At 45.4% G+C, this 15,561-nt stretch overlaps 1 protein-coding gene across 7 annotated transcripts in view; it reads right to left on the reverse strand.

Moving 5' to 3' along the window:
• The window catches only part of LOC119178350 (sorting nexin-25), a 141,337-nt gene that overhangs the window by 1,456 nt on the left and 124,320 nt on the right, over window positions 1–15,561 (reverse strand). For 4 of the 7 annotated variants that reach the window (XM_075882289.1, XM_037429584.2, XM_037429544.2 and 1 more), the window contains one exon: window positions 13,109–13,206. The exons of 1 other annotated variant lie outside the window; for it this stretch is intronic. In XM_075882289.1, the coding sequence (XP_075738404.1) occupies window positions 13,109–13,206 (98 nt within the window). Of the gene's footprint in view, window positions 1–7,666; window positions 8,163–8,324; window positions 8,585–10,121; window positions 10,566–13,108; window positions 13,207–15,561 lie in introns of those variants that run through there. 2 more of the 7 variants (XR_012888420.1, XR_012888422.1) reach the window with 2 other exon arrangements.

The following is a 15,561-nucleotide window of genomic DNA, read 5'->3' on the forward strand; positions in this document are numbered from 1 at the left end:
GAAGCCATTGCGCCAGTAATAGTGCACCATGGTTTAGAAAAAAATAGCTTTCCCCGAAGGTTACTCTCAAATAATGGAAAATGGTGAGAAGCTCTGCAAAGCGGACTACCCTATATGGCATGGAAAAGACAGTGTCGAGCCATGATTGCGATTCCCTCGTCAAAATATTGTCATATAGGGTCGTGACGCAGACGAAGGGACCAGACTGGATGGTCAGAGGGAACTGTTTGTTGGGCTGAACTTGTGAACACGTAAAAGGAAAATCATTTTACAGCAAGACACTGGCACTGATAGCGGCGAACAGAGCATCGGCCGTCGATCAACTGACAATCAGCGAAGCGCATCGGCATTTATGCACGTGCCGTCGACAAACTTGGAACATCTCCCCGAAGAAAACCCTGATGGGATGCGAAGCAGCAGCGTTGTGCACGGGTGGCGTCACAGGTTCCACGGCGCTAATGCGGGTGCTGCGGTAAGCGCTGAAGATTTGTTTGAAGCAATAGCCGGCATAGGTCTTGAGTGTGACATGTACAGACATGTTTCAACGCATGCGTTAGGCATGCGTCAGGTTTATTGCGCGTAAACCAAGGAGTTGGCGCGCAGTGAGCGACGGCCACGGCAGGTGTTGCGGGCAAACGGACAAGGCGGCAGCTGCTGGCCCCGCAGCAAGCACACGGCATGCGAGGGAGAGAATGACGTCGGCGCGCACTGTGGGGGAAGCATGCTAGAGCTGTTTCATAGTTTCTGCCCTGCACACTTAAATGAGACAGGTCTCAGAGTATGCCAAAGTGTCATGCAGTGTCGTAAGCCTTTTTTATATTGAGGAACACAGAAGAAAAATATTGGTTATGGACAAAAGCGTCACATACTTGTGCCTCGATACGAATAAGGTGGTCCAGGTGGATTTCCCTTGTGTAAACCCGCACTGGTGTGGGTCATGTAGACTGTTTGTTTCAAGAAAATTAATCAGTCTTCTATTTATCACCTTTTCGAAGACCTTGGACAGACAGCTAGTATGGGCGATAGGCATGTAATTAGAAACTATGGAGAGGCCTTTGTCCTGTTTTAAAATTGCAACAATAATGGCTTCTTTCCAAGCATTGGGGATCTCGCAGAAAAACCAAACAGCGTTACACAGAAAGGAGAGCATTTTGAGTTTCAGAGTGCAGATGCTTTAGCATTTTTCATACACGAGTCGATCGGAGCCTGGAGCATATTTATTACAGCAACATAGCGATGCCGATAGTTCTTCTAAACGAAAGGGTTTGTAGCGCCCTCGTTCGGGCGGCGCGCAAACCGGAGAGCGCGCGATGGCGACAGAAGAAAATAAAGAAGGCGCTAGGCCGTGGCACGTGAAGCAACGGCTCACGTTCCGGGCTGGCATCGGTTATCGTTCAGGCGTGTCTTTCTTTCGCTCCTGTGGCATAAGCCTACAAGTGGTGACCTCGGACGAAGACAATGACTGACTCGAATGCACCCTCAACCGAACAAGCCTCACGTCCGCAGGACGTCTCGGCCGTGCAACTGCGTCTCCCATCTTTCTGGCCACAGGACCCGCAAGTTTGGTTTCATCAGGTCGAGGCGCAATGCTCCCTGTACCGCGTCGCCTCGGAAACGACACGCTACTACCACGTAGCCTCTGTCCTTCCTCCTGACGTTGCCAGCGAGCTCTCCGACGTCCTCTCCAACCCCTCGGACACTACGCCATATCAGCACCTTAAAACCAAGGTGCTGGAACGATTCATGCCTTCGGAACGCGTCCGCCTACAGCAGCTCCTTGAAGAGGGGGACCTTGGCGACAGGCGCCCCTCCCAACTACTGCGCCGAATGCGACAGCTTCTTGGGAAACACGACGTCTCTGCCCACTCAGCGTTGCTTCGCGAGCTCTTCCTCCAACGCCTTTCTCAGCCAATCCGCCTCGTCCTCGCGGCGGCCGGCGACGTCAATCTCGACCGCCTGGCGGAGCTCGCCAATCAGGTTCATGAAACGACCTCCCCATCTGTTAACGCTGTCTTACCACCAGCAGACACAGCGATTTCGCGCCTTGAGGCCCGCATCGACAAACTCGCCGCCTCCATTGCCGCACTCCGGAGCCCCCTGCAGGAGACTCGTTCGCCTCGTTCCGGTCGTCGAGCTCTTCCACGCACACGAGATGCTCGGAGTCCCAGCCCTCCACCCCTCTGCTGGTACCACCGGCGTTTCCGACACCGAGCCACGAAGTGTACACCCCCATGTTCGTGGCAGGGAAACGCCTGCCGGGATCACTGACGGCGGCGTGTGATCTCCCTTCTTGTCCCAGCCGCCTTTTCATGGTCACGGACCAGCTATCGGGCGCCAGGTTCCTTATAGATACGGGCGCGGAAATTAGCGTTGTGCCCCCGACTAAGGCTGATCGTTCAAAGTTACAGGGGCAAGTGCTTCGTGCTGCCAACGCCTCGTCTATAGCAACGTATGGGCTCCGATCTCTCACCCTCGACTTCGGCCTTCGCTGCATTTTCCGGTGGGTTTTCGTCATCGCAGACGTGATTCAACCGATCATCGGCTCGGACTTCCTCTCATACTTCGATTTGGACGTCAGCGTGCGGCGGCGCCGCCTCATAGATGGTAAGACTCGTCTCTCCATCTCGGGAGTCCTGTCCGACATCGCTCCAATGGCCATCCGCATGCTGATACCTTCCTCACCGTTCGAAAAAATCTTGGCGAGTTTCCCGGAGTTAACTAAACCGTGCAACCTCACTCAGCCGCCTAAACATACGGTGACACACCACATCGTCACCCGGGGTCCACCGGCAGCCGCTCGACCACGCCGCCTGTTTGGAGACCGCCTAGCTGTTGCTAAACGGGAGTTTGACCACATGCTGCAGCTCGGCATTATCTGCCCGTTGTCAAGCGCTTGGGCTTTCCCGCTGCATTTGGCGTGTTTTGTAGATTTCCACTCTAGCTTTTGTTTTTCTATTTTTAATTTGTATCATTGGAAGGCTTCAGAATAGTGCGACGAGCTGGACACCTGTTTGAGAAGGCACCTAAAAAGTTCGCCTGGCCTTCCAAGCTGTCACATTGTGTGTTTACTAGAGGGAGTGACTGTAGGTGTTTTCGTGATAGCCTAATAACCATGTGCCAGACTTTGCCCTCATGCGTATACGAATTGATGCCTGATAAAAACTGCTGCCAACTTTCTCTCCTGGCCTGCCGTCGATTCTCCTGCCTTGAGACTATCTTCTTGAAGATTCTCAGCGGTCGGTTATTCCCGAAGCAGCCTCCACGCTTTGTTTTGCTGTCTGCACGCATTCTGGCACTCAGAGTTCCACGATGGCACCTGTCGTTTTCCATGTATCTATTCATTTGTGGGATGCATTTTGTTGTAGCATCAATCAAAAAAGCTGTGAAATAGTTGAAAGCGGCATCAATGCTTAAAGTACATATGTCAGTCCAACTTAAACTAGTAATGGTATAAAACTTTTCCCAGTTGGCTTTGCTTATGAGCCCATTGGGAACCTGTGGCGAACATTCAGTTGATGTAGGGGAGCTCAAAACTAAGGAAAAATGGTCACTTCCATAGAGATTAGTGATGACTTTCCAGAGGAGTAGATGCCCAAGCAATGAAGATACTATGCTTAGGTCTATGAAGAAGTAGGTATTCTTAGCGAGGTTATAATAGGTTGGTTCTTTTCGATTCAGGGAACACGTGCCGGACGAGAGAAGAAACTGTTCAATCAGTCGACCTTGCGCGTCGCAATGAGAGTCACCTCATAGCCTACTATGCGCATTCAAGTCTGCAAGAAGAACATAAGGTTTCGGAAGTTCATCTATTAAGGATTGGAAATCACGTTTTTGTAGGTGATAGCTCGGAGGTACGTAAAGAGTATAAATTGTGATCAATTTGTCGAAAGGCCCTGCTCGAACAGCCATTGCCAGAGATGTCTGGGGTTGAAAGTGTATGCATGCAATCCATTGATTCACTATAATGACAACACCTCCGGATGATGTCATGGCATCATCATGGATCTTTTGGAAAATAATGTAGTTACGTATAAAGTTGGTGTGTTTTGTGTATAAGTGTGTTTCTTGTACACACAGCACTTTTGGTGAGTGTTCATGTAAAAGTTCTTGTACATCAACACAGTTTCCAAGAAGATCCCTTACGTTCCACTGTATAACTTGTATGTTCACAGTGCAAGTAATGTAGTGCTGTGTGTACAAAAAGTAACAGGTCCGTCACGGGCCTCGTAATTTGCTTTTTGGTTTTCTTAGCGTGCTCCCAGAAGCCACGCCGCTCTTCCGGCACCAGGGGTGCCGCCCTGTCCATTGTCCTCTCCGATGCACCAAATGCCCGCACATGTCAGCTGATTTTCGAAATTTAGACCTCGCGTCATGAGGCGAGATCTTGAAACCTGAGGACCCTGGGGTCTCCGATCTCTGTTTGTGAGTAGGCGGAGAAGACTGAACTACTGCCGCCTTAAGGGTAGGAGCCATAGCCAATGGCTCGCTCTAAGTAGGCCGAAAGTGTGGCGAGGGCTGGTGCGCCGCTGCCCCTGACGCACGGCATCAGCATAGGTCGGGCCATAAAATGGCGACTCTTCTTTTTTCTTCTTTGTATAAGATATTCTCTTTCACCTTCAACATGATGATCTGATGATCTCTTTCTTTTTTCCAGAATAAACGCGACCGTGAATATGCGGCATGATTTCCATCACAGTTGATGCAGTGCGCCAGTTCTTTGCAGGTGTCAGAAATGTGGCTGGAAACTCCACATTGTGCACAAGTTTGCTGGCCACGACAGTTTTGCGCTCCATGGCCATATCTCTGACTTTGGAAGCGCCGTCGGAGATTAGGTAAGCATGGTCGTACACGGAGCTTTGTGTACCCAGTTGCAAGTGTCTCAGGAATAATGATGAAGCCAAAGGTAATGATTATATGTTTTGTTGGAACATTTTTGTTATTTCACTTTATCTTAGTTCTCTGGACATTGATTAGATTCTCTTCTTTCCAGTCATCAAGAAGTTTAGCATCTATCAGGTCAACTAGGTCATCCTCTGACACAACTCTTCAGACAGGTTCAACGAACGATGTGCTGATACAGTGATGGGGACATCACCAAAAGTCTTCATGCTGGATAGTTTTTCATATTGCTCCTTGTCTCGGACTTCAGTGAGGAGGTCTCTACAGACCATTTTCGTTGCTTTGTAACCTGTTCCAAGTGTGTCCATAAGGCACCTTGAAACAAGGAATGGGGGTTTTTTTAACTGGTTTTGCTGGTGTGTCACTGTGTATAACATGATAGCGTGAGAAGCTGTCTTCGTTCAGTTAGAAAAGTTGAAAGCTTGCTTCAGTGTGCACTCTTTTCAGCGAGTGATCAACGGAAAGTTGAAAGTTTTTAGCCAATAAACATGGATTGTGCTCAATAGCGGTGGTAGCCACCCACCGCCGAGCCCTACTGGGAGGACGCTGGAAGACATGACGAAATACCTTGCATACGCCAGCTGTGCACCGCCACTATAACCTGATGTGACAAATCCCAAGGTGGTGTGAACACACGAGGTTAACCCTTGCCACCAGGAAGAACCGGTAGTAAACAGAAGAGAAAAGTAGACAGGAGAGACAAAAAGTGAGAGAAAAAACGTAGATGTATGGAGAGAGAGATAGGAAAAAGCGACTGCCAATTACCCCCTGGGTGGGTCAGTCCAGGGGCGCCGTAATGTAAAGCCGGGGCCAAAGGGGTGTGTTGCCTCTGCTGAGAGGGCCTTAACCGTCGAATGCAGAGATGTTTTTTGACGCGTACTTGACTTAAGCCAGTTTCAAAACACCCTTATCGCTGTCAAGTTTCAAGTCTGCTGCGGGGATAGCTTGAAACAGACTTGGTGCAATATTCCAACATGGCCACCTCTCGAATGAATGTCCCGCAGGGGTTGTCCTCTTTTGAGTTCGCATGCCACACCATGGATGTTGTGTTTTCGGATGCACATAACCTGCCGAAGATTCCAAGACCGCCCTACATGACCTAGGAAATACTTTGGAGCTGTACGACAACGAAATATTTCACACTTGCTACCGGTTCACGAAGCACACCATGCGGCAGTTTCTGTCTATGCTCCAAGAAAGCGGGACAATCGAGGTCAGCTTGTGCCTCCTATGCTGCAGCTGCTGACAGTGTTGGGAGATTTCAAACAGTGACTGGGCATCTCGTCCCCATTATGTAGTCTACAGTGGGCCGTGAAGTCGGCAAAGTTACCATGCTGATCGCAAAGCACTTGCGCTCCATGCTAGTGCGCTTCTCGCAGCCAGCGGAATTTCAGCAAGTTACGCAGGACTTCTAAAAAGTGGCCGAATTCCCTGACGTGACGGAATGCGCAGACTGCACGCACGTGCAGATTAAAAGCCCCAGCGGTGAAGATGCCGAAGTGTTCCGCAATCGCAAAGGCTATTTCTCCTTCAATGTGCAGGTAAGCAATGAAATTAGTTCGTGTTTTTTCTATGAATGCACGGGTCGTAAACTTCTTTCCATGCTGTAATCAACGTGTTTGTGTTTAGCCATGATTGTCATGCACTAGCGAAACAAATAAAGCGAAAGAATAATGCAAACAGTTATTCGAGAAGCCCAGCACTTGCGCCTTCGTGGCGGGTTTTGCTCAACTCTAGGTCAGTCTTTTTTTTTTTTTACTGAAAAGTTGCTTTGAAATGAACCTTTATTTTTTTTTTTTTTACAAAGCACACTACAATGGCATTTTATTAAGCTTTTCTTGCTGCTTGCTCCGGAAGGCAGGTTTCGTGAAGGTTTTCAAAGGAACAGTACTGTGCATTTTGTCATAAAAATGCACTCCGATTGACCGTGACTCGGTGCAACACAAATTTGTGCTGCACTGGTAGTTTATACCGAACCCGCAAAGTGAAAAGTGTTTTACAATGCTCTGTTTCAGATTATTGGTCTGCTGCTTTGCTGCAGGCTGTCGCTGTTTCACAGCTCCAGTTTTTCGACATTATTGCCGGCTGGCCTGGCTCTGTTCATGATATCAAAATGTTTGACAACTCCTGCTTACTGGCGCTGTACAAAGAAAACCGGGTGCCCGGAATGCTGTTTGGCGACACTGGATACGCATTCCAGACATATCTATTCACACCGTTTTCTGAACCAGGCCTCGCAGGCACACCCAAAGGAAGGTTATTTCCTATGTCAGTGACTACAGAAAGTTGCAGCACGTTTTTGTGGTGTGGCATTAAATCCAGTTGCTTGTGGAATGATGCATAATATTCTTTCATTTGCCCAGGTGCCAAAAAGCCCAAATAAAGACTCACAACATCACTGAAAGGACTTTCAGCGTGTGGAACAGGCATTTTCCTTTCCTGGACATAGGAATGCAGCACAAGGTCAGAAACATCGTGCTCAATATCGCTGCTTGTGCAGCACTCCACAACCTGGCCTGCTTATTAAAGGAACCTGAGCTCAAAGGGTTCCACAGCCTTCCCCAATCAGTACAGTGGCAACCAGAACAGTGCATTTGCCACCTGTTGATCGCTTCACCGACAGCCGTTCAGGAAATCAAGCACGGAAGCTGCTCATAAGCACGACCTTCACATATCTCAACACTCGGCCATACATGCTCTTTTTAGGGCTGCTGCGCAGGCCCATCTGCTTATCATAATACATGCATGAAAATGTACACTCACATGGTTTCATCGTTTTATGAGAGATCCCATCGTTTATTTATAAATAAGGTGCATTACATTGCAGTGTGCGGTATTTCAATCTCAAGTTCTTACTTTTCTATCTCATTCTTGTGCTTTCAAAGCTCGAGCTCTCACACTTGATTGTCGAACTCTCTTTTGTCTACCCGTTTGAGAATCATGTCTCGTAGTCCTCCTGCAAAAGCCGGACATGGACTGCGTGCTAAAGAGCTCTGCTCGAATTACATTTTCAGCGGCCAGCGTCGTCTCCACAACAGCCATCCGGCCCCTAGGTATCCTGCATGCCTCAGCAGCAACAGTTGCTGCAGAAGTACTACTACCAGCAGTTCTGGCGGCTTGGTGGCAGTTTACACAACTTTTCGCAGCAGTGTTTGCTTCGGCATCATGCTGTGCTATAGAAGTAGGTCTGCTATCCTCGTTGGCACCTGTGCCTGTTGGCAGCTGTGACGGCTCTACAGGAGTGGTACCTAGCCACAGATAGTCTGCAATAAACAAGAGATGGCACGATGTTACTAACAAAGCAACGTCTATGACTCAAACACCTGTGCACCACTGCACGCAGAGAAGAGACATTTCTGGGAAATACACACCGTGAAACTTCTTTAGGACAACATCATTACGTCTTGAAATGCAACACACCATACCTTGCCAATCGAAGTATTGAAGTCCATTTCATTTCGACCATCACTCATGGGCTGCAGCAGCCTCGCGACAAGCAGACTTGCAATGGGGGGCTGGTACTTTGCGGCGTCCGAAACAAAGGCGTTTCTCACCCTTGTCGCCATGTGAGCAGCAATCGAACCCACCAATTGGTACATAGAAGCCATAGCGGAAGGCGCCAGTTCTTCTCCTAATCAGCAGTAACGTTTCATTGCAGAATGAAGCACCATTTCATAGACGCCTTCTAAAAAAAAAAAGAAAAAAACTCTGCAGTTCCACTATTCCTTTCTCTTAAGTTGAGTGTAATGCAGTTTACCTGATTCAACTCAAAGAAAAATAGCAAAAAATTTAGCAGAACAAGCATGAGCCTGCTTATATGCCCTTTTTTTTAAAAACCTAAATACAGTGAAATCTCAGTAGAACGAACCCCATATTAACGAACTTTCCAGATTAATGATTTTTTCGAAAATCCCGCACCGCCTGCTAATAGTTTCTATGTAAAGATATTTCACTACAACGTACTTCAGAATACCAAACTTTTCAGAATAAAGAGCATTAATTTAGTTCCGCATTATATTAACACCTCAGTACTACGAACCCATGCTCTGAAATCCGGCGCGACCAACAGAGCAATACGCAAGCAGACGACAAAGGGAATGGACGCCTTGCTGCTTGAAAGACGAGCGACGGTGTAAAGAAAAAAAAACAAAAAAGCTACTTTTTTTTCTTTCTTTTTGTTGAAATGCTGCTGTTGCAGGTTTACATGCGCATAGGTGAGGGCAACATGGTGAGGGCAACAGCGAGGCAGAGTGGGAGTTGCGGAGCAGGAAGCATGGGCACGGAAAGCCTGAGACAGCAAGGGGGCAGAAAACGAGACACAAAAAATTTTCTTTTTTAGCACTTTTTTTTTCTTCGGAAGAGGCGATGACCAGAGTTATGAATAACTCTGGCGATGACAGTCGCGAGGCTTCGGTTTTTGCTTACACTTCTACATGTGCTCTAGGAGGCCTTGTTTTACCCGTGCCACACGGGCATGTCGTGCTCATCTCTTTTTGGTGGTTACTTGTCGCATCCGCAAAGGAAGTCGGCGATCACACTGCAGCACTACTACAAATGAGTTCATCTCTGCTTACGACGAAGAAACGGAAGCAGTTTTCGCTAAGCGAGAAAGTGGATATTCTTTGGCAACTGGAAAGCAAAAGGCAGGCTGTTGTGACCAAAGAACCGAATCGCACCACAGGAATGTGAATGAGCTGAAAACTTTTGCGCTGCAAAGTTTGTGCTGCGCTTGTAAAAAAAAAATCAGACGACTTTAAAGCAGACGTGCATTTCTTGGTGTTCACTTGTGATTTCTTTTTTCCCGTGAAAAACGAGTTCAAGGACCAACCGTTGTAAAGGTAAGTCATTTTGGTTGTTGGAAAATAAGTATTCATGGTTATTTTTTGGGCTTTCACTATACCAACCTTTTAATATAACGAACAAATTGACGCAGCCCCCCCAAAGTTCGTTATACCGAGATTTCTTTGTATGTCATTTGTCCAAAAATTTATCTGAACAGGCTTCTCGAGAACTGTTTGCACTGATCACGCATGCTACATGCCAACTTCAAAGCAGTTCTTAGTGGAAAATGTAATTTTTAGTGGTTCTTTCTTCATTCTTACACCATGCAGTGTAAAACCTAATGGTCATAGCTATTTGCACTCAGCGCTCACATCTCTACTGAATACAAAACATGTGGAAGATCAAAAGTGAGCCAGTCATGCATAACATGTACCGCTTACCAGTTTTATGGCGCTCTCGCTTTTCTCTTGCAGTTTCCTCTTTCCATTTCTGCTTGAGGTCATTACAGCATTTATTTAGCTGCAGGTAGTTATGCCGAATGATTCCGTGGTTGGCATTGTAGCACTTGGCAATTTCTTTCCATGTTTAATCTTTTTTTGCTATCGATGCAACATCAGTTTTCTAGCACTCGATGATGAGCTTGAACTGCCTCACGAGAGCGATAAGCACAGTCTTTTCATCTTTGGTGAACCGCAGTGCTGCTTTGCATTGAGGTGTCTCTTGACACGATAGGGCACTTTGCTGCGACATCTTGGTCCGAATAGTCTTTTCTCCTTGACCATTTCGCTCAAAAAAGTGACGCGGTAGGTTTCGCTTTCCCCAAAACTCCTTTACTAGTAGAGATTTCCCATGATTTTTGCCTCATTTGGTGCAGCTGTGTGGGACTGAAAGAAATGCCAGACATCCATCTGCAACACGAAGCTACAAAAATAAAGAAGTTGCTCCTACTCGGGGTTCCTTCACCGACTATAACGAGTTTTTCGGTAGAAATGCGAAGGTTTTCTTTGGGTCTTCTAATAGCTATTCATTACGAAAAAGTGAACGAACCCTTCGTTCACCTCGCAGGCCTGTGCCCTTTTCATTGTTCTCCACAAATCTTCCAGCAGAGAACATCATGAGGCTGACCACAATCGTGCCCTCCCCCCTGCCCCTCACCAACATGCAAAACAAATTTGTACCCCCATTCTCCGATGTCCACCGCGGTGGATCCCAGCGGCGGCGGTCGCATTTCGGTGGAGGCAAAGTGATCATGGCATTATACTGTCTCGTATAAGTGCAAAATAAAGAGTACCAGGTGGTCAAAATTTCCCGGGTCCTCCCGTATGGCGTACCTCATATTTTGGCGTCATCATAATTTTGCAAGGTAAAACTCTGGATTTATGACGCACATGCCATCTGCTGTAATGCCTGCTAATGACAATGCAGATACCAAATAAAGAAAGTGAATAAATATTACTATGACAACCCCTCTCCATTGAAGTCCCGTAGAAGCCCGGGTACTTCACCCACACTTTTTCTCTTCTCAATTTTCGTAGACAAACCATTAGCATCTGCGATTCGATTTAGCTCTATTGTCCAGTTGGGACACCCACATGGGTGTGCACGGGAGCTTTATACACCGAGTTTCTAGTACTTGTTGCCTTCATTTTGTATTCACGTATAACTACGACATAGCCCACTACAGGCATGTCCATAGGCGATTCGAAAGGCGAGTATGACGAGAAATCGCTATGCTTTGTTATAACTTGCGACCCAGATATCTGCATATATACCCCTCTGCGTTCTATAGCAAAATACGATAAATGAACGCCTGAAAAAATGTGCTCCTTTTGGGCGACCACTGAAACCAGCTGAAAAAGGACACTTTCCTCAAGCGACAATGCGTGTCTCGGCGCAGCGGCCATCACGTGGACGTCATGTGGCGCTCGGTGGAAGTAAAATTACAAAATTATACTTGTAGCACTTTGAGTCAATAGTTTGAATATGCAAGCTTTTTTGCACTAACACGTGCCTTACACCAAGAACTTTATTATTAACCTCGACAACAGGCGAGCAACGTGCTTCTGCATTCAAGGTCGTTCTTGGTTTGACGAAGCAAGACAGCCTGAGCTTCTGTGAATAGCAAAGGCCGACTTGAATGTTTTCAAGACCGCTTCCTGCTTTGGGCCAATTTGCTCAAGTAGAGTCGAAGAACAAGCCAAGTAACATCTCTGCATTCGGCGGTAAAGGTTCATCGGCTCAACCCCCAGAATCCCCTTTTTCTAAAGACATGGCAAAACCACGCACTGCTAGGCCTGTTAGGGAGTGAAAACCCCCTCATTAGCTCGGGTCCATGGTGTCGCTAGGCACCAAACACCTATTTGCGAAGACAACCCTGCAGGGTAATATACGGAAGGAGGTCTCATAGACTGTATTCACTTCAATGTCACAACAAGTTGTCGCCAAGTGTAGCGAAACAGTCATGGTTGCTAGGCAACACGAGGTGCTATTATCACAGCGCGGGGTTTTTCATTCGTGTTAGATTACCACCCGCTTAGATAGCTCTACTTTAAAAAAACGTGGCATTGTGCTTCAGTCAGTGAGTACACTGCACTTGCAGTTCGCAAGAAGAGTCGACTCAAGTTATATCATGAATAACCGCCAAACCCTATGGGACACGAAAAGAGACGACACAAGGCAGCTGCAGGGGCTGCTCTCCAAGGCTCAGATGGAGATTAGTATCAGCAGGAAAAACTAGACGCACATTGCAGAGGCAGTGGCCACATTAAGGATGGTGATTGCATTTTTTCACCACCCAGAATGAACTTTTGTTCGTTTCCACTTGAATGCTCGGCTCCTCTGTTGTCTTCTGGCATTTACTGAACATCACATTTGTTGAAGGTTATCTGGCATTTTTATTTATTGTCTTATTTTGTTAATTATGCCCCTAACTTTTACACTTTACCATGGATTCATTATGGAATTTCTTTCTCAACATCACAGTCATGCAAGCAAACAAAGCAACCTGGAGTTTTCACCAAAACAAGTATGTTCATCTGCACATAGGTCTCATGCCATATATTACATTGTAACATGCCATGCAAACATTTTTTTTCTATTTCTTTCTCATTGCTCCAAAGGCACATTTTTGTATTACTTTGGTGTGATTGCTAAGTGTGTTACTTAGCTGTTTTCTTGTTATTCATAAGCAATGTGCCATTTTTTTTTTCAGCATTAACTGCAATTTTTGTTTGTTTTCTGACAATCCTTAATATGTCCTATCACTTTAGCTTTATTTGTAGCACAGTTTTTGAAACACATAATTATTGGAAACATTTTTGGCTGTCAGGTTTTCATCATTTGATCTACATTTAGCTCAATGCTTCCTTGAATAAAATGTGATGAAATTTTAAAAAAGTCCAAGTGCCAAAGATACATCCATACTCACGTAAAATAGCTGCTTGTTTAAACGTACATTCTGGAAGACATCAAATGCTTTGGCAGCACCCTTGCGTGCATTTTGTTGCCCGACTACATCAAGGATGCCTGCAATTTAGAAAAGACACTAAAGATAAATCATATAGATAAAAATTTCTTACCATTACTAAAACCAGTTTTTGGCACGTCGCACACACCCGCATGTACAACTCCTTCGGACCCCACCATCAACCAAGCATCCCATGCCCCGGCTAGCTATGTTAGGTAAACAAAATAATTGCGGCATCGTTGTGCCCAAGGATTTCCCCACTTGTTTGTGCCTAGTTCACTTCTAAACGTCAAGAACAAAATTAGGCCACCGATTGCCAGGACATAGGAGGGACATCCTCCACAAACCTCGTGCATGGAATTACAAAAACAGCATAATGCCAATTGCGAGACATTTTGCTACATTGGTATGAAGCACAATGTGCATGGCATGCATGCCAACTGGGAAGGAAAAACACATAACACATGCATGTCATGTTTGTCATGCAATCAATTATTGAACTACATAATGCCACTGTGGTCAGTTGTAATGCTACGGATGACATGAATGTAGAATCAATATGGCAACCACTTGAGTTTTTATTGATACATATGCAGTTTTTTTTCTTAAAGGAGCCAAATCCACAAACCGTAAGTGGGCTAAATCTCACAGGAGACCTCAGAGAATTTCTTTCACTTTTAAAACAATTATAAAAAACAATTATAATCAAAATGTGTAACATGGGCTTCAAAAGGCAGTTTCAAATCTTAAATGAGTCTAAACTAGCACCAAATTGAATCAAACCAACGCTGTGTCAACCAAAACAGCCAACGTGTCCACATCTAATCAGTTTCATTTGTGTCCTAGTTATTTGGCTATCGTGCTTTCTTTCCACAATTAGGTTTCCTTGGACTAGCTTACTAAAGGACATGATGAAAAATATGTGAACAGGGGTTTACATATTTTTCATCGCAAGCTTTCATTTTTTCCTTTCTACCGTTTTTTAAAAGACATAGAGCAAAACTCCTTTCTGCCTTTCACGACCGAGTTTCACTCAACAATATCACGTCCCTTCCCTTTAAGACAGTATAACTGAAATAGAAGACAAGACGGTGCATCTATCTATTCGTTGAGAAAGAAGAATGACACCAAACGGTGTGGCATAAAACGAGCTCAAAACAAGAGCTGAAGCATTTTTCGAAGGCCATCAATAGATGCCAAGAACTAGAAAATGATGCCCATAACAGTGTGCCTTCTGTTTCACAGCACACTCACTCAACAAGTTTAGTAATGGCTATTATGCTCGTGGAACAAATGACTGAACTGACAATGGCTTTGATGTTGAAAAATATTGCCACTTCGATCATTTCCTGTGATTTCCTCGGGGAACTAATTTAGGCCCCCCCAAAAAATATTCCATTCTGACAGTAGCGTGCTGAATAGATTTTAGCTCCAACACAGATTTAACGTATTCGGAAAAAATGAGCACACTGGATAAAAATTGTAGGAGTAGGCCCGACCTTCCTGCCAGGAACAAAAAAAAAAGCAGTCTTCCCAGTTCCTTTTAAAGAAGACTCGGCTGTTTTAGAATGCAAATGCTGCATATGCATCCATCACAATGCACATAATGTGAATATAATAATGTAAATGAACAAAGAGAATTTTCAGGGCTCATTTCTTTTTATGTCAATCAAGTTGTGACTAGCTACATTAAAATGCTGTGCCACTGAGCCAAACGCCTTAGAAAAGTGTTTTACAAAGCACCAATGTGAACTGCCTCAATAGAAATTTTAAGGACATGTCAGTACATGCTAAAGTAAACCTGTATTCTACTGCCAGGAATGCAACAGTCGAAATAGAATTTGGAGCAAATTTTGGAGCAGCAAAATTTTACTCTTGGAGCACTAAAATGCAAATTCGGAGAAGGTTCCGGGGAAAAGAAAAATTTATTGATTTTTTGAAGATAACAAAAAATAAGAACAGCCCAACTTATTACTAGTTACAGCATTACTACAGTAGCAAGAAACAAGAACAGGAAAGGGCAGACAGGAAACAGCGCTCTTAACCGTCCTTGTTTCTTGCTTCCATAGTTACGCTGTAACTACAAATAGATAGTGCTGTTCGTATTTTCAGTTACGTCCTACCAACTTGCCGAAGTTTCCAAGCTTCATAAATTATTTTTTATCACGAAAAACCAAATTTGGAGCAGTATAAAAAGAGTGATGTTTACATTTAGAAAAAAATTTATGTACAAACCATCCAACATCACCTGAATCGTTCAGAGTAAGATAGATATAGATAGATATGTGGGGTTTAACGTACCAAAACCACTATATGATTATGAGAGATGCCGTAGTGGAGGGCTCCAGAAATTTAGACCACCTGGGGTTCTTTAACGTGCACCCAAATCTGAGCACACGGGCCTACAACATTTC

Source organism: Rhipicephalus microplus, chromosome 2 (assembly GCF_043290135.1).
Source record: "Rhipicephalus microplus isolate Deutch F79 chromosome 2, USDA_Rmic, whole genome shotgun sequence".
Taxonomy (NCBI): domain Eukaryota; kingdom Metazoa; phylum Arthropoda; class Arachnida; order Ixodida; family Ixodidae; genus Rhipicephalus; species Rhipicephalus microplus.